Source organism: Erithacus rubecula (assembly GCF_903797595.1).
Source record: "Erithacus rubecula genome assembly, chromosome: 29".
Taxonomy (NCBI): Eukaryota; Metazoa; Chordata; class Aves; order Passeriformes; family Muscicapidae; genus Erithacus; species Erithacus rubecula.
The window spans coordinates 1091948-1110787 of NC_136681.1; the positions used below are offsets into that span (position 1 = coordinate 1091948).

The 18840-nt window shown below is 54.8% G+C and overlaps 1 protein-coding gene across 1 annotated transcript in view; it reads right to left on the reverse strand.

Annotated features, from left to right (window-relative positions):
* Nucleotides 1-527: 527 nt before the first annotated feature.
* NUDCD3 (NudC domain containing 3) overlaps nucleotides 528-18840 on the reverse strand; it is a 28918-nt gene continuing 10605 nt past the window's right edge. Inside the window, exons 3-6 of the mRNA XM_079328883.1 lie at nucleotides 12577-12709; nucleotides 8249-8392; nucleotides 2129-2317; nucleotides 528-1552 (exon numbers count right to left, since the gene is read on the reverse strand). Coding sequence (XP_079185009.1) covers nucleotides 1442-1552; nucleotides 2129-2317; nucleotides 8249-8392; nucleotides 12577-12709 — 577 coding nt within the window. The 3' untranslated portion in view covers nucleotides 528-1441. The remainder of the gene's footprint in view (nucleotides 1553-2128; nucleotides 2318-8248; nucleotides 8393-12576; nucleotides 12710-18840) is intronic.

The following is an 18840-nucleotide window of genomic DNA, read 5'->3' on the forward strand; positions in this document are numbered from 1 at the left end:
GGCCGGGGGGGCCGCGGGCCCGGTGTGCGCATCAGCACTGGGAGATGTCGGCACTGCCGCTGGGGGAGAGGGGGAGAGTGGTGGGTGACACCTCGGGGGTGGTATCCCCAAAGCACCCACCACATGAAACCTAGCCGGTTTTGGGGATCCCATATCCACCCCCCTACCCCAAAATCCAGCTCCCCCCCCGGAATCCCACATTACACATCCCCATGCCCAGGTAGCTCCTAAATCCAGCCCTCCTCAGGGTACCCTAGATATCCTATAGCCCCTCCCAGGGATCTCAAAATTCACTCCCTCCACCCTCAGGGATCCTATATCCACACCCTGAAGGACACCCAAATTCCACTCTCCCCCAAGAATCCCCTATCTATCCCAAGATCCACCCCAGTGTCTGGAGCCCATGCCAGCAGACAGACACCCCAGGCATCCTGCTTGGGTGTCCCTGTCCTTGTCCCATAAGCAAGGCGATGGTGGCGAACTGGGCACACTTACCTCCCCAGGGAAAGCACAACTCACTCACAGGCCCCACGGTGAGACGTGTTTATTGCAAACTGGGGGTGGGGAACCAGACAAGACCGTGGCTGGGGACCCCCAGCCCACACACCCCAGGGTGGAGGACTGGTGGCAAGCTGTGAGAGCCAGGCTGGGCCCAGGTGGGGCCTCCTCTCCCAGGTAGCCCCCACTCTCAGACCCCTAAGTACCACGCCAGGGAAACCCATGTTTCTGAGGCTCCTGCCCAGCTGCCAGCTCTGAGGGGTGGGCCTGTAGCCCCCCACAAAGGCCAGTGCTGTGGGAAGCACCCCGCTGCTCCCTGACTAAGGGGGAGCAAACCCTAGGGGACAGCTGTGGTCTCTGCCCACTCCTGGGTGTGCTGACAACCCACCAGTGAGGAGGTAAAGGAGGAAGCCAGGAAGAAGCCTCTCCCGGAGCAGGGTAGAGGCCAGGAGCAGCACAGCCCCCTTGGGATACCCTTGAGTGGGGTTGGCGAGAGGATTTGGGGGTGCCAGGTGGGCAGGGTGCTGGCAGAGGCAGGCACACCCAGCACCCATCTCCACCTGTGAGGGACAAAGCTGCCCAGTGCCAGGGCAGGGAGAGCTTTGCATCCCCAGAAACCCCAAAAGCAGTATTCTCATCCACCAAAAATAATAATTATGTCACCCAATGCGTCCCAGTGCGCTCCCTCTATTCCAGAAAAACATGAAGCGTCGGCAGCTGGAGGTGAGGGGAGGGCAGGGGAGGAGAGGGGTCCTGGTGCCCAGGTTGCCGTGGTGACAGGATGTAAATCTGCCCGCTTGCTCAGGCTTCCCCACACCGCAGGATGGGCTGATGTGGATCAGTGAGTCTCGGGCACTGGCGCTGGGAGCGAGGGTCCTGGTGGGCATCCAGGGGCAGGGAGGTCTCCTCTCCCTGCTTTATTTTTCAGCTGTTTTTGCCACTGTCAAAACTGGACGGCGCCGGGGGAGATGTTGAACATGGAGGGGTCGAATTTCTGGCCGCGGAACGGCGAGCCCTCGGTGTCCCAGCCCTTCTTTAACATCTCATGCACCTTCTGCAAAGAGGCCGCAGGCTTCCGTCAGCCCGAGGTGATGCCACGCTGTTCCCCACACCCCTTGTCCCCCCTGCAGCTCATCCCACAGGCACTGGGGCTGCGTGGCCACCTGACCCATGGGAAGAGGTGTGGGCAGCAGTGCCCCTCCTCCCTAGCTGGCAGTAGTAATTGCCAAGGGCACACACCACTTGTGTGCTCTGCCTCACTGCCTGGGAAAGGGCAGAGAGCACCCAGGGCAGCAGCAGGCAGCTCCTGGGTCAGGCTGAGCCACACCCACGTGGTAAGCGGGGCCAGCTCGGAAGAGAGGCACAGTGATGTGGGGCCCATGACTGGAACAGGGGGTTTGGGCTTACAGGCACTTGCCAAGGTACCAGCAAAGGGAACACAGGAGTGCATGGCAGAAGATCAGTCAGCAACAGAACCTCACACCCCCCAAATGTTAATATGGGGGGACACTGTGAAGAGGAGCTCTGAGATGGAGCAGAGCCAAGGGGCCCCTTTTCCTGGGGAAAATATCCTTGAAGGGCAGGTGGGAGGGCCAGGCTGGGCTGGCAGCACAGGGTAGCCAGCACCTACCAGTTCATGGCTCTGGGGCTTGCCCTGCAGCTTCTGGTGGTAGTCGAAGGTGAGGCGGTCCAGCACAGCATGCTCCTCCTCATCCACTGTGGCCATGGAGCGCTCCTTGTTGATCTTGTCAATGTCGATCTGCTCCTCGCCCTCTAGGATGGCGTTCCACCAGTACTCGTCCCCTTTGTTCAGGTTGATCTAGGGACAAGGTGTGGGTCAGCGAATGGGGAGAGGACCCCTGTCCTGCTCAGAACGTGGTACCCCTGCTCACCTCACAGCTCCATGGCAGTGATGCAGAGTTGGCTGACAGCAGCACGGGGCTTGCCCATGAGTGGAAGTCAAGTTCATACCGATCCAGGCTCACAGCTGGCAGAGGGGGAGGAATGCTTGTTCTTCCCTCCCTCAGCAGCCAAAGGCTTTGCACAACCCTGCTGTGGGCCCCCACAGCCCCAGCTCAGGTCCCATGGATGAAATCTCAGCCTATGCTATGGCTCAAAGGCAGGACCAGCGTCCCCAGAAGCGCCTGCCTAGGGGTGACACTGGCTCGAGGCCGCACGGCTGACACAGCAGCAGTGACAAAGCCCATGACTGTCGGATGAGGAGGCTGTGTCTGGTGGGGTGTGGGGCCAGGGCTCCTGGTGTGGTAGTGCAGCCATCTTGCCTTTCCCTAACCTAGAAGGAGCCTTGCCCTCAGCTCCCCTGGCACTGGCTCAGAGGGTGGCAGCATGGGTGGCAAAAGAGGCAAGGAAATCACCTGCTGCTCTGTGCAACCCCTGCTGACTGCTAGCACCTGCTTCCCACAGCATCACAGCTCAGAAGCAGCCCAGGAGGGATGGACAAGGAGATGGGATATCTCCTTGCCCCAGCCAACATCCATGGGGAACTGGGAAAAGCCACCAGCTGTAGTCACAGGCATCCCTGATGGCAGTGCCTTGAACAGAGCCAGCTGGCCAGCAGGGCTGTGCTGGGGCCAGCATGGGGCATTCTGCAACGGTAACTCCAACTTGCTTTTCGTTTTTCCAGGAAGAGTGGGCTGCTTCCTCCCATGTTATTTTAGCACTAATCCCAGCAGCAGGACAGATTTATGGCATTCGTCGGCCCCTGCAAAATCATCAATAAAGGCAGACAATACAATTTGCTCAAACCTCCCTGGAAGCTCAATAGTTCCGGAGGGGAGAACACGGACAGCCATTCCTGCTACGGAGCCAAGCTTCTCTGTGGTGTGAAGAAAAGGAACCAATTAATACAGGAGGGGGTGGCTGGGGTTTAATCCTTCTGGGAGAGCGGAGCCAGTAAAATATTCCATCTTGGGGAAGGCGTTAGTTTTTCCAGCTAGACAGGCATGCTTGTTCTCTTTTTAATTGCACAGTTCCACTTTGGAGGGGAGGGAGAGCCACTGAGGATTTGCTCCTGGGCTTCCCAACCCTGGGTGGGCAGGTGGGGGAGTGGAGGAGCCCCCAGAACGTAACCCTGAGACAGAAAGCAAAGGGGAGGGGCAGCAGCCCTGGCTGTTCCACACTTGGAGCAGGATCGCCTTCAGGCTCCCCAGGTTTGGAACATGAGGGATGTCCCTGTGGTGCTGCTGGCAAGGTGTGAGCTTCCCTAGTGAGGGCTCCAGCACAAGCCATGCTCCCATGGCATTGCTGTGAAGCACACATGGCTTGGTATATCCCTACCAGAGCCAGCCCTGCTGGGAGAGGGACGGACAAGTATTGGAATTCAGGCATCACCCCAACTCCATCCCAGACCATTGGGGGATGGAAAACCCACCCCGGAGCATCTGGGATGGAAACCCATCTCCCCTCCCTTCCCTAAAAACCCCTTTCCTTTGCTGGCACCCTGCCACCATCTGCACACCTCTGCAGCCTGCCTGGGGTGATCTGTTTATCCCTCTTTATTCCAAGGGAAAAGCCATCAAAGTGAGACTTGCTCCAAGTGGGCCCTAGTTTCTAAAATGAAATGCCCATGGGTCAGGGCAAAGGTCACTCTATTCACATGAATTTGCAGTTTTGTGGTTCAAGGTGGTATTGGAGGACTTGCTGCAGACAGGTCCCACCTCCAAGATGGGGGACACAGACACTGGCCATTTTCCTGGACAGTTTCTGCCAGTGTCCTCTGTGGATCCAACCCCTGCTTGGCTGAGTGTGTGGGTTATGAGAGCCAGTGGTGATGGAGATGCAGCTGGTTCCCCTCAAACACTTTGGATGCCCAAAGGTGGGGATAAGGGAGAGCTGAGCGGCCATGGCAGGTCTCTGAGTGATTCCACACACAGTTCAGTCCTCACCAACCCACCTGTCCATGGAAGAGGCTCTGGCAGGCCCCCATGAGGCTGCAGGCACTGCTGGGGAGAGCTCCAGAAAATGAGGGGCTCCAGGAGGGAGCATGGCTTCTTCCACCAGGACAGTGTGATTGTATTTCTCACTGATGATTGTATTTCTCACTTTGAGACAAGGCAAAGCTTTGCTTGCACTCGACATTGACGCTCAGCTTTCCAGCCAACAGCTCTGACTGGACCCCCAGAGTCCCAGATATGCTGAAAGCCACTGATGAAGGATGAGGTCCCTGCAGTGTGCCCATGCCCTTAGCCAGATTTCAGCTCTGCCTGGTGGGTCCCAATGGGATAAAAGCCTGGCTGAGTTTTTGGGGTGCACAGGGAGGCATGAACAGCCTCTGCAACAGTGGCATGAGGAGAGGGAGGCTTGCAGGAGGCACAACCCAATGCTGTTTGTGAATCTGGCAGTGTCCTCACACCGAAGCACTCACTTCCCACAGTCAGTGACCAAGATATGAGCTCTCAGCCATGCCAGAACAGGCTATTCCCTGGAAAAGAACCAGGGTAATGATGTATTGCAAGGATTGCTGCAGGAACAATGGGACACTCAGCAGGAGAGACCCTCCAGCAGGTGACAGGTGTCACTGGCCTGAACACAGCATCATGTCCCATCTCCATACCCTACTTGGAAGGTCACAGCCCCTCATTGTTGGTGCTGGGCTTCACTGTAGCACAAGGTTTCCTCTCTGAAGCCAAATACCTTGTCAAACCTGGGGAGATGCTGCCAAGGGGTGTAAGTAGGTCGTGGGAAGACAATGACCACCTGCCTGCTTTCCTGTTGGAACCACAGCAGCCAAAGTCACCTCAAAAGCCATCAGGAGGTGTTTAGAGGGACAGAAGAGGCAACAATACCATTCTCATCTGTACAGGGAGGGCAGGGCTGAGCACCCCTGAACTGCATCTCCTCAGCCTCCCGGCTCACAGGATGACAAGCCAAGGCTGTAATAAACATTCAAGGCAGGACTTGCTGACAAAAACCCAAGCATGGAAAACAAAGGCTGAGAGGAAAAGAGAAGGAATGAGAGAAAAATCCTCCACAAGGAAAATAATACCAAAAGGAGTTGTGCACAACACCCAGTAGGGATTGCTAAAAACAGCGAGGTTATTTTAATCTTGCTTTCAACAAGCGAGCGGGTGTGACGGAGAAGGGAAAGCACAGGGATGACACCCAGGACCAGGGTACTGTGTGGCATGCCAGAGGCAGGGGCACGATCCTGGGACAAAATCCTGAGCAGGAGGTATGGACAGGCCCCCACCCCATGTCAGCAAAGCACTCCACTGTGAACAATGCCAGCTGGATTCTGCTGCCATGCACACGTGTGTGCCAAAGGATGAGACGAGAAACATGCTGGTGTCAGGTTGGGCTCCAGCTGCAAGAGCTCCATGGAGCAGGAGGCAGAAGGCAGAGTGGTCTCTGAATGCTGCTGAGGGGAGTTCTGGGGCTGCTGGAATGCAAGTGACATAATGAAGAGGATACATGAATAAGAGCACCAAGCAGGATGGGGGAAGCAGAACTAGGATGGGTTTTAAGGCAAAATAATCAGCACAGGATAAGAGCTGGAGGAGAAAGGCTCATGGCATGCCTGTGAATGGCATCCCAGAAGGGAGCTGGGGGGAGGCCAGGGAGGCTGAGAACAGTGAAAAAGCTGTTACAGCAGCCTCCTGAAGGATCTGGCAATCTTGATGATCCCTGACACATCCTGCAAGAGGACACAAGACTCAACAGCCTCTCTGCACAGAACTGAGACCTTTTCAAACAGACAGGACCAAGCAAGAGACATTTTGCCTCCTTGGTGCCAAGACCAAGTTCTGCTGCAGAGATCACAGACCATGAACATGCAGCATGGACAGTGCCATCAAGGTGCCCCAAGCAGTCCCCAACACAGGCAGGACCTCCTTGGACAATCCCAGTGCTGGCACTGGGTGAGGTCAGTTTTGGCTACATCCACACTCTTCTAGGGAATGCCATCCCTGGTTGCACAGGGAAGCCAGGCAGCACCTTGCAGGAGGGAGACAGCCCAACCGCTGCATTTGGAGTTCACACAGAACGATGCACAAACTGGGCAACAGAAAGGGTCCATATGCCCCACAAGCTCCAAATAAACCCCAATGGTCCCAAGCAGGCACTGAATAAAAACACACATTCCCACAAGGGTGGGTGTCCCCTGATGAATGAATTAGGAGGAGGCACAAACCACTCCTGGCTACTCAGCGCATTGAAAAAGGAGATGCTCTTGGGCGAGAATTACTCACTCTGCTCCAGTTACCTTACAATTCTTCAAGCGAGATCTCATCCCACCATCAATATGCTGGCAGCCAGCTGGAGATCCTCACAAGCCTGGGCTTGTGCTATTCGAGGCAAGACCCAGCTCTGGGGTTGGGGGTGATGGGCCCACTCAGCTCCCCACGCTGCCCATGGCCACTCCAGGAGGCACCGAGTCTTGCTCCACTGCATCTTTCCCAGCCTCTGACAGGTGGTGAAGAGACACTGCCTCCCTTGCTGGTGCTGGCAACACCCACAGGGGATTTCCAGACGTCCATCCACAATGTGAAGCAGTCACCCATTGGGCCACCTCCTCTTCAATGGGTTTATGCCTTTCCAGGATTGTTTCTTTGTCCCAGATAAGCTAATTTTCAGTATGTTTATGAATACTCACAAAATGCAGGTTAAAGATGCCACTACCACATCCCTTCAGTGGCCTAGCAGCATCAGAGAAGCTCCTCTCCTTTGCAGGGACCTCACTCACCCTTCTGGCATCAGCCACTTGAGGTACATCCCTGGGGATCAGCAGTGGCCAAGTGGCACTGTGCAGCTCCCCACACTATCCACAGGATTCCTGACTCTGGCACACATTCCAAATCCATTTTCCACTGGGCTTGGATTTCAGTGCTCACCCAGTGCCACCCTCATGCCACAGGGAGAAAGGCTCGGAGCCAGCTCCTTCCCTCCCTGGGACAGCATGTGTTCCCTCTGGGTCTCACAGCAGCCTAGGGACTCCTGAAACTCTCCTGGAAAAGCCTCTGGGTTGAAAAGGATAGGACAAAGATGGTCACAGGTAGCAAAATCCTGCTCCTAGCACAATCCTGGCTCCCAAACTAGCATATAAACTTTGGAAACTTTTGACACTCAAGATCCCAGGGTTATGGGCAGAACTCCTGCAACAGCTCCAGCTGTGAACACCCTCAGTCTGAACATCTGGAGCAAATCAGAAATGAGGCTTGGGGCCAGGAATCACCAGTAATACACAGCTGGGCACTAGCAACCCTTAGGCCACCTCGACAGGGATGATTTGGGCCAACAAGCACACAGCAAACCACAGGCCTGCTGGAAGCAGAGGAGCCACAGAGTCCACATCAAACAGGGCAAGCAGGAATCCCACGACAGGACAGAAAGGAATGATGGGGAACAGGCACCTGCCAAAATGCTGGGGCCAGGAGCACTGGAAAGCAGAGTGACAAGGCCAGGTGTGCAGGGCCAGCACTGTGGTGCAGGGCACCATGCCAGGATTGAGGACAGTGACCACCCCCAAGTATGGCTGTGCTGCCCCCCCTCAGCTGGAGCTCGGGACCCCTTTGCCCAGCCTGACAGTCGTGCTGCCCAGCTGGCACCCTGACAGGCAACTCAGGAGCAGGAGGCAAGGCACAGCCCACAGGCAAGGGAAGCATGAGCCAGATGTTGCACAGGCAAAGCCAGACACATCCAGGGCTGGCTCAAACTTCCAGCTGCTCCAGTTTCCTAGGTCAAGCACAGCAGAGCTGTGAACCAAGGAGACACAGCTGGTGTAGACCATCCTTACCAAAACACACTTCCCAGGCTCCAGGCTCCACAGGGAACTCTCCGTGTTGATCTTGTGGGTGAGTTTCCCTTCCATGAGGATGTGTTGGCTGCTTCCCTCCAGCACCGCTACACGAATTGCACCACTGCTGATATCCACAGACACCTGGAAACAAAGAGAGAGAAAATAATCTGGAAGGCTCCTGCTTGCCATCTCACTGCACAAGCTGTTGTTTGGGATCAAGTGCACTTGCAGGGGATGAGAGAGAGAAGAGCTTCCAGCCCTTCCTGTAGCAGCAGGGTGGGAATCCCGCTGTTCTCTCACAGCAAACAGTGACAGTTTGGAAGAGAGAGGGGACCTCTTCAGGGAAGGAAAAGCAGTATAGCCCAGCAATTGGGGGGACCCTCGAGGGATTCAAGGCAGCTTGTTCTACCCTGTACCTCAGTTTCCCATCAAAGACAACCAGTAATGGTACAGGCCTCCAAACAGCATTCAAAGTTTGGGCACCTACTTGCTGTGAGAGAGCTCTTTAGTGGTGTGCTGTCATTGTGACAAGCTGGGCATGAGTGTGTGCCATCCTGATAGCTGAGCAGGGGTAATTTGGGGATTCCTACACTAGGGCTGCAGCAGGTCATGCCCTTTGCTGCACCATGCTGAAAGCATGCTCCTTGGCTCTGCTCCAGCTGCTGGAGCCAGCCCTGGGCTCAGCCCGTGGCTCCCATGGGGTGTGTGCAGCAGGAATGCTGCAGCACGCCCTCCCGGCTCCCTGCCACACCGGCAGCTCCGTCCCCAGGAATGGGGCCAGTTCCCGCCCACAGCAGCCATATGGGGAACCCTGCTCTGACCTGCCGTGCAGGTGACATGGCTGTCCCCTGGGGAGACAGAGGCAGGCTGTGAGAGGCACGCAGTACTCTTGGTCTCTGTAGAGACCATATGTTCTCTTTTTTCCCCTCTAGCCCTGAGGTGCTGCCAGCATAGCCCATGCCAAGCCAGGGGATGCAGGGAGGACCTGGATGGGAAAGGGGCAGAATTGTGGCCCCCAGTGCTGGCCCAAGAGGAGGAGACTGCAGTGAGATTTGCCTGCATTCTCTCCCAGAGTTCCCCCAGATCTTCCTTCTGCTCTGCAGATCTCATTTGAAATGTTATTACATTATCCATTACCTAGGAGACTTACAGCAGCTCACTAGCTCCACACAGGCAGAAGACAGGCAGAGCTGCTCCAGCCAGGGAGGGCACCGCGGCTGTGTCTGACTGATGTCACCAGGGTACTGCCCCCAAACCTGCTGTGTGCTCTGGCAGGAGCAGAGGAGACCCAGCACACAGAGCACAGGGTGATGTGGGACCAGAGCAATGGCTGGTAGCAGGATCATGCTCATAGGGGATCCAAAAAAATCCCCTATGAGGGGGATTAATTAAATGAGGATGGGAGAGGAAAACAGGCTGCCACCTGGCATGTGGCAGCCTCTACCACAGCAGCTGCCCTGGGATGCAAACACCTCCAGAGGAGGTTCTCCCTCCGTGGAGCAGTGCCCTCTAGCCCAATGCTCACTGCAGAGACAAGGCATGGGGATGAGGCTCTGCTACCACCACCTGCTCAGGTCCCTGATGCAGGGACAGAGCTACTGATGCTGGGCTCTCAGCATGGTACAGGGCCTGCCCAGAAAGGATGAAGGGGAAAAAAAGCAAGGTGACTACCAAGTAACCTTGTGGGGAGAATTCTCTGGGGCGTGGAGGGCAGGAAAGCTGGAGACATGGAAGGCACAGGCACAGCATTGTGTCTGTGGGATCCACGTGGACAAGAACAACCAAATGTGAGAGGGGTTTTATTCACAGGTGGCTGCACAAGATATCTGGTGGGGCTGAGGGACACCTTTTAGGTGGATCTGGGACCAGCCACACATTGGGAAAGGGAGCAGAGAAACCCAAATGGAAGAAGAAATACAAACTGGGAAGACTTCACCTAGCCACTTTGCTGTGTAAGCAGCACATAAAAAGCAATTGCAACACCTGCTTCTACCTGCACCTAGCAAGAAGGCCCCACCCAGAACACCAGCCCCAGGAGTAAGGACAGGGGCAGCACATGCCCTGCTGCAGAGTCCTGCCCCTCCGTGCACGGAGGGACATGTCTGAGAGGCCTCGTGTGCACAAGGTGGTACCTGTGCACAGCCCACACCTGGGGCAAAGGCCAAGAGCAACCACAGTACCCTGGCAGCTGTGAAGCTGCTTGTCCTTCCCCACGTGCTCCCTACGAGCACCACTGCTCCCCAAAATGCTCTGCTCCCAAGGAAAGCCAGCTCTTGTCTGTGTGCTGTGGCCTTTTCACCACAATGATTTCTGTGCACACTGAACACCCGTGCCTGCCCACACAGCTCAAACAAGCAAATACAAACTGAGAGGAATGGAGCTTGTCACCTTGAATCCAGCAAAGACAGAGGCCTGGAGCCATTATCTCTACTCAAACACTCACATCCATGGGCCCCTCTTGTGCCCAGAAGTGGATCAGAGAGGTGGGACCATGGAGAAAGATGCTCCCACCTACCCAATCAACCATTCCTCCTCCAAGGACACCTGAGCTTCATACAAGGAAACCTTAAGCTCACCAGAGCAAAATGTGCTATAGCAACAGCCTGAATCCCAAAAAGTGTCATAAGGAAGACTGTGATCACCATTAGAGTTGGGTGTACTCTGAACCCAGGGACTAAATGGGGAAGTTTTTAATCTCACCTTGGCAGACAGAAGCCAAAATCCTGGTAATTTTTTTTAATATGAAGTTGTCTGAATGCAGAATGTTGCTCTTGTGCAGGTACCTGAACAACACGTCCAAAGTCCACGGAGCTTTTAAATTCCTCTGAGTCCTCCTATTCTGACCCAAGACCCAGACTGTCTGTTCTCATTCCCCCAAGCCTGGGAATACATAGGATCATTTGGAAATGGAAAGTCAGCTGCCAAGAGGAGCCCCAAGAAGGATGGATGAACAAAATACCAGGAAGAAGAGTGCAAAGAGAAGGGAAGTCCAGCATCCGAACACCCAATTGCTTCAAGAGGGCAGAGTGGGCAGATACTGAGGCAAGTGTAGGCAGAGTCATGCCACAGGCACTGGAGTGGGAAAGGGGGTGTCTTGAAACCCCCTCTGCCTGCTCTGAGGTGAAGGGACTCTTCCACAGTGATGGTACAGTCCTGAACCAAGGAAAGGTCAGGAAACCATATTCTGTCTCCACTCCTGTGAGCTCCTGCAGGCTCCTGAGCTTCTCCATGGCCAAGGATGGAGCAGACAGAGTCCTATATAGGGTTTTTGGCAAGGACACAACTTCCCTGGCATGGAGGAAACCTCCCCAGTCCACAAGAGGAATCGTGATTGAAGTATGATGCAGAGGGATGGAATATCCATCTGGACATCCCAGAATCCTTTCAATAGACAGCCTGGGTTTGTTTTAGAGACCTGCTGGGAGAGATGCATCTTCCTAGTGCCCTGCTGAGCCTGTGGCAGCCCTATGCCCCCTCAATCCTCCAGCCTGGGCTGCTGCTGCTGCTGCCAGTGACATTCCTTGGCATGCTGAGGAGCTGTGTAGGCTGAAGCCAGTGACAAACTCCAGCGTGCTCCTTTCAGCCACCCTGGAAGCAGGGGAGAGCAGGAGGTGGGGGAGCACAGGCTTCCCAAATGGAAAAATACAGAGGAAAGGGCAACACTTGGGAAAGAGCTCAAACTTCTGGGTCCAGCTAAGGTCAGCCATGGGCACACTGCTTATGGGTCCCTGACCAGGAGGGAGCAGAAGAGGTGCAGGAAAAACAAGGTGACCACAAACAGAACAGGGAAGCTCCCACCTGAGCCAAAGAGAGAGGTGAGATCTCTCTCTGCACCAAGTCAGCCAGGGGGAGGGGCTGGTCCTCAGCCTCCACTCCAGGCCGGCTCCCTTCCATCTAGAGCAGGTCAAGCCACACAGGGGCTGTGCCTGATCCAGCTCCCAAGTGCCAGAGGAGCTGCTTCCAAACAGAAGGCAGAAGACACTCAGAGCCAGAGGAACAACTGAGGAAGGGCATCCCCAGCCAGGCTCCTCAACACACGTGTGAGTATGCAGGTAGTGGAAACGGAAAGCAGCAGCACAGAAAGGGTGAGTATGCCAGGGAACCTAGGTGACATGGAGCAGAGGACACTGCAGCACAACAGGAACATGGACAGAGTGTGATCTCAGTCCCCACCAGACTCACACCAGAGAATAAAGCACAGCCACATCCTGGTCCTTCAGTACATAGGACAAGGAGTCTTTTCACTCCAAACACAGTTTCCCAGGGAAGTTGTGCACCCCACTGGAAAGGGAAATGCTGAAGAGACGCCATTAACACCACTTTACCTGTTTGCCTTTGATAATGTGCTTGGGCACAGGCACTTTGATTTCCAGGTCACTGTAGTCTTGGGACCAGGTGTAATTCTCTCGCACAGCTCCATTGTAGCTGTCAGGGTTTGTCTGGAACTGCTCCTGTCTCCTGGTGGGGGTAGAAAGGGGTGACACGTTAAATGTCAGAGAGATCAGAGCCTGGACAGAGCAGGAAGCCTGAGAGCAGGATGCAAGAAACCAAAAGGGAGGGCATAGCTTCTGCTCAGCTCTCCTACAGCATCTCCCAGGCTGGGTTCCTGCCCAGTCTCTCCCTCACTGCTGGCTCTATGGAAAGGAGCAGGTCCAAGTAAGCAGCCACAGGACACAGGGACCTCAGCCACCCTGCCCAGTTTGGGTGATCCATAGTCCCCTCTCCCCAGTCTGCTGCAGCAGCAGTCAGGCTGCTGAAAGGACAACTGGTGAGACACATGACAGTTTGGCTGCCTAAAAGGTGTAGAGTTGGCCCCCAGTGGTACCAGGGCACCTTCCTGGCTACCCCTGCTCCAGCACAGAGTTCCTCATTCCCTCCACATCACAGCTGGAGCAGGGACACTGGCACGTATTGGGTGTAAGCAGTCCCCCAAGCCATGTCATGGTTGAAGAGGTGGTGGCCTATGGTTGTGACCTGAGTTCACCATGAAAACACAGCACTGTTCTCACCCTGATTTAAACGTTTGGGAAAACCACCAGCTGTTATGACCAGGGCAATTGTTTACATGGAGATGATGGAGCTGGGGACCAGGATCCCTCAAGAGCCATCCCAGGCTCTTGTGAATCATGAGCAATACTTCGAGCACAACACTGCCCCTTCCAGCTGTGGAAATGTCAGAAAAGCTGAGGAGATGGCTGCAGGGGTAAGATGAGGTTAATCAGATCAATAAGCAATAATCAATACAGTGTTTACAGCCAAGAAAGGAGATCACCACACCTATATCCCTTTAAACTGCTGGGTTGGGGATCTAATCCACTGAATCCTCACAGAGAGGGCTTTCAAATAAAATCAAATCTCTTCTAAAGATAGCTGTGGTACTAACAAAAGGCAGTTATTTTAAAATGTTTTGATACCCACCTAGGTTTCAATGTAGAGCTGGATAAACATGGGGATCAGGGACTTATGTAAAGGGGGGGGCTGGTGAAGACCAGCCCCAGGCACAGACAGCCCTGGGGAGCCTATCTTCCTGTGCCCCACTGTCTTCCTGACACCCCCACTCTGGGGGCCCTCACTAGTATGGGGTGGGGTTGGCTCCAGCAGCATGGTGCCCTAAGGGTTATGTAAGAGCCATCTATCTAAATTAAATTAGGCCATAAGACAGTCAGAGGGGGCTGTCAATGTGGCTGCACACACCTCCCTGGTTTTTTTTCTCTATGGTTTCACCAGGAGCACCAAGGGTGCATCTGCCTGTTACACCTGTGGACTGGGTTGGTTCTGATCCACTCTCAGGCACTACTGGGACTGGCAGTGTTCCCCAGCTCCCAGCCCCAGCTGGCCGTTCCAGGGGCCATCGCATCGTTTTCCGGGCACTCGGCCTTGCCTGGCAGTCGCCCATTGGGTGCCCATTGCCATGGAAACAGGGTTGGCATGGCAGCGCGCACCGGGCTGCTGCGTTGGCTCCAGCTGTCGCTTCCCAACCGCCCCCGGACTGGAGGAGTCAAACGGGCTGGAGGGCCAGGAGCCGCATGGTGCAGGCGACCAGGGCTGTGCTGACAGGGCCTTCGGGGCCTCTCGCTCACCCCGTGGGCAGCAAAGGTGCTGAAATGAGGTGGCACGTCCCCAGCCATGTCCCCAGGCACAGGTCCCCAACTAGAAACAGCAGGGGTGGCATCCAGCTTGGCTCTCAAGGCACAACTGTCTCAGAGACGACTCTGCATCAGCCCCTGGCAGGGAGGAGGATCTGTGTGTAGCCTGGAGCAGTTTGGCTGGTTAAAAGCCCTCACAAGACATTTTCCCACGCTGTGGGGTCTGCCCAGGCACAGCACAGCTTCATGGGACTCCTGCCCTCCACCCCAGCTGGGTCACAAGGCCACACGGAGAACCAGAGGACAAATCTGACCCAATTTTAAATCCAGCTGGATTTTTTATCTCCTAAGAGAGTGTTTCCTTCTAAGCAGTATGGGCCACTTTCTATTCTTCTGCAACCTTCCAGGGCAGCAGCATGGAGGGGGTTTTGACACCCCACAGTCCTACCTGACCCACCCTTCAGTTCTCTGCAGCATCCTTCCATGAGAAGCCCAGCTTTCTGGCTCAGTGGCCATGCTGGCCAAGGCAGAGCATAACCTGGCTCCTCCCAAACCAGCCAGTAAGACACCTGGAGGAATCTGGGAGTTGCCATTCTAAGTGTCTGTGGCTCCCTGCAATCACAAAAGAACCAGACAAGAACCATCAAACGGCTCTTTCCCCTGGCCTGTTCCCCTCCAGACCTCTACTGGGAAAAACTCAAAAGGGAGCAGGAGGACAGTGGGCCTATGCCCAGCCAAGGCTCCCGAGACCAGATGCAGATCATCAAAGATGGGAGAAATCCACCAAAGGCACACATGGTGAGACATCAGCTGCAAATGCCACACAACCTCAGCATGGATAAATACAGCAATCAGCTGCTGTCACAAAGCTACCAGGTGTGTGCTGGAAGTGCCTTCTCTTCCTTGGAAGAGCACAAGGGCAAAGCAGACCCCAGCCAGGCAGTTCTGGATGTTGCTGCCCCACTCAGAGGTTACCAAATCTCACTGCCTATGATGGCATGAGTGGACTCATCAGCCCCACATCCAGCATTACCCATGCAGCAGGGAAACTGAGGCAGGACTTCTCTGCAGGAGCTTTGTCCAAATTCTCTCCACACAGTATAGGGACTGTGCAGGTGACAGCAGCCTCCTTTCCAGCCTGACTGTCCTTGTGGGACAGCTCTGTCATCCCCCAGAGCTGTTACTGTGCTGGAGCATGGCTGGGTGATGGAGGGATGTGTCACTGCCACCTCTGCCATCATGTGCAGCTCACTGGACAAGCTCAGCTCCACTGCCTTGGCCTTGCAGAACCTCATCCAGCTTCAGGGGGAGAAGTTCCCCCTCGTGCCTAAACCTTCCTCCGGCCATGGCTGCTCATCCTGGGGGTGTGAGTTCCAGGAGTATCACTTTTCCATTCCTCTCCTCCCCAACATCCCAGTCCAAATCTCTCCAGCTGTTTTCCCAAGACACCACCAACCTCTGCTTCCAGCTGTTTCCAATGTTAAAAATCCATGCAATGGGCTTTGTACCCCTGAACAAGATCACTGGGGGACTCACAAAACCTGGATAATTTCACTGCCAGTGTAACTGCCAGCTCTGGAGCCACGGAGGATCCAGGAGGGTGGTGAAGGCAGGCCACAGCCTTGTTAGGCACTGCTGACAAACGGCTGACAGCTCCACCACCTCCTGAAGCAACTCTTCCTTTCCTGGAGGTTTTCCAACCAGATCTCTGCCTGGTCCAACTCTGCTTAGCACACACCAGTGGCACTCCAGAATTGGACCCTGCTCCTTGGCTGGGAGGCAGCTTCCCTCACTGCTCACAGGCAACAGCTCTGGCTCACAGCATGCTGGGCCAAGCCACGCCTGAGGGGGCTCTCTTGGCCAAAGGCATCCATCATGTCTCAAGAGCACCACTGTGCAGGGGCAAGAGATCCTCCTGCACCAACACCACAGTTCCTACTCCCAGACCCACCAAGTGAAGACGGAGGAGAGACCCAGCACACAGCATGGGCTGGGTGGCAATTGTCCCAGCAGTACAGCTGCTCCTGGTGCAACGGCCACTCACCAGACTGCCTGGGCTGGGCTGGGGCAGGTGGTGGCAGGACTGAGGGGAGGGAGGGTGACAAAGTACCAGCTTTTAAACCCAAGGGTTTGGCACTGCGTGCACTTGGCTGCCGGGTGGTGGGGATGGTGGGGGTGGGTCTATGTGTTCTGTCTTGTTCTATTTTTGCTCGCAATGTGTCATTTTGGGGGAGGTGAAACCTTTAACAATGCACCGTCGAGAAGCAGCCGATCTGTTTCCCACTCCTCAGAGCCACATGGTGCAGCATGGCTGTGCTGTCCCTGGGACTGCAGCCACTCCCTATGCATGGGGTAAGACCCTCAGCAGCAGCACAAGGGGACCAAGGGCCCCTGAGAGGTGGCAGCACTGTCCCTGGTGGGCATGTTGGATGCCTGAGGATTGAGCCCCATACACAGATTTCTAGGCATTTCTTACTCCGGGATTCCCAGCTCCGTGGGTTGGTGACGCACGATAAGCTGAGCAATGTGGAGATGGCAACAGCAATCCTCGCTCTGCGGACAGTCAGCTGAACATGTTTCTGTCCTTGGAGCTCAACTGCTGCAGCACCAACTCTATGAACACAGTGCTGGACATAAACAAAGAGCAGGAACCAAACACACCAAAGGATCAGGTTGTTTGAGCTGAGAAGAAGCAGGGCAGCTCAGCGAGTTCCTCTTCACTGAGGAGTTTTGGTGCAAGCATGCAAAAATTGATGAAAAGACAAAGCAGCATGAGGAACAGAGGTGGGAAAGTGTCATGGGAGGGAACTGATATGGCATAATCCAAATGGACCTCCTTTTTCCCTATAAGAAGAAGGAAAACATTACAAGGATTTTGAGAACAATTCAGTAAAAGTGATCCTCTCAGTCTGGAGCAGTTCAGTTTTCCAAGGCAGGATCCCTGCCCTCTCAGGAAGGGAAGTTCAGGATATCTGGATCTAGCAGTCAAGGATGCCACCGCTCAGTGGCCAGTACAGCAGACATCCTCCCATCACTGGCTTTCCCAGAAAGCTTCCTCCAGAGCTGGCACTGCTCTTTGCTATTAGTCAAGGTGAATTATTTAGGCAGCTCTAAAGAAAACACATCAGGCCAGATGTGGAGATATGGAGGAAGGATGAGAGGTACAGCCCACAGTCTGTCCTCCTGAAACTGCTGCTGCAGGTAGCACAGGGCTGCTGGGAACCAGCACCACGTCAGCAGCTGCCATCCTCCTGCCTGGGAAACACTTGGGTAACCCACCCAGGATAGCCTGTCAGAACCTTCAGGCAACCTAGCAACCTTCAGGCCTTCATACTATCACAAATCCCTCCTCCCTCCTGGGGAAGCACCTTGCACCACACCTGCACCCTGCCCTCCCAGCACTAAAGGGGCTGCGTGAAGCCCAGCAGGGCAAAAAACGTAGAGCAGTGCCAGCTAGGAAGGCAGGCATGGGGATGGCTGAGTCCATTCTGCATCACTGCAGAAAGGCCACACTCACCCAAAGACATCAGCACATGCAGAAGAATACAGATTTACTGGAATACAGATTTTCAGAACTTCTGTCTACTAGCCCTGAAGATGAGAAGCTAAAGTGCCTCAAGCCACACGAAGGTCTGTGAACCCCAAAAAGCTGCTACCAAGCTTCAGCTTGAGCAGGGTAACAGCCAACAGCCAAAGCTAAAAAAAAAGGCTTCTAAGATGATTTTGAAGAGGGTAAAGTGTACCCTCTGCTCATCAGGATTCCAGTGTGGGTGCTGTAGCAACAGGTAGGGGAACCAGAGGTTTAACCTCATCAGAAAGCTGCAGAGATTGTGTGCATGGAAAATCCCAGCTTTGTGCTCCTTCTGCAAGCAAGCTGTAAAGGAGCCTCCCCCCGCTACCTCCAGATTTAACATCTTTTGGCATCAAAACATCAGGACAGTTGCACTTTCTATCTCTGGGCTCTGCCTGGGAAGTGCCATGGTAGGAAAACATAGACTGCAGCTCCCAGACCTTCGCTGGGGTCCAGGAGGCACCCAGGGCTCCACAAAGGCTTCTTTGTACCAGCACTTCAACTAATGAGGACTCTGGCACAGCACTAAGCAAGTTGAATGCCACATCCCTTCCCTTACAAGTCACACTGCAGTCAATAAGCCTCAGGATCCACTCTGACCATCCCAATCCTCTCTGACACTCCCTGGCCAGCAGCAAACTCCAGCCTCGAGCACAGCAGTGGCCCTGCCAATCCTCAGGATTTCTTCCAGCCTGGGTGTGCTTGCTTTGCTGGAGAACAACCCAAATCCAGTTTTGGAAAGTCTTTTTCACCCCCAAAGTAGGCAGAAGTCTGTCAACAGCTCCCCATAGCCCATTATCCCTGGGGTCCTGAGCAGACACCTCCAGGACTGCACTGTGCAGCTTGGTGGTCCTGCTCTCAAAAACAAAAAGTGAAAACTGCAAGCCAGTGCCTTCCCCCTCAGTCTGAAACCTGAGGCACAGCCCAGCCAG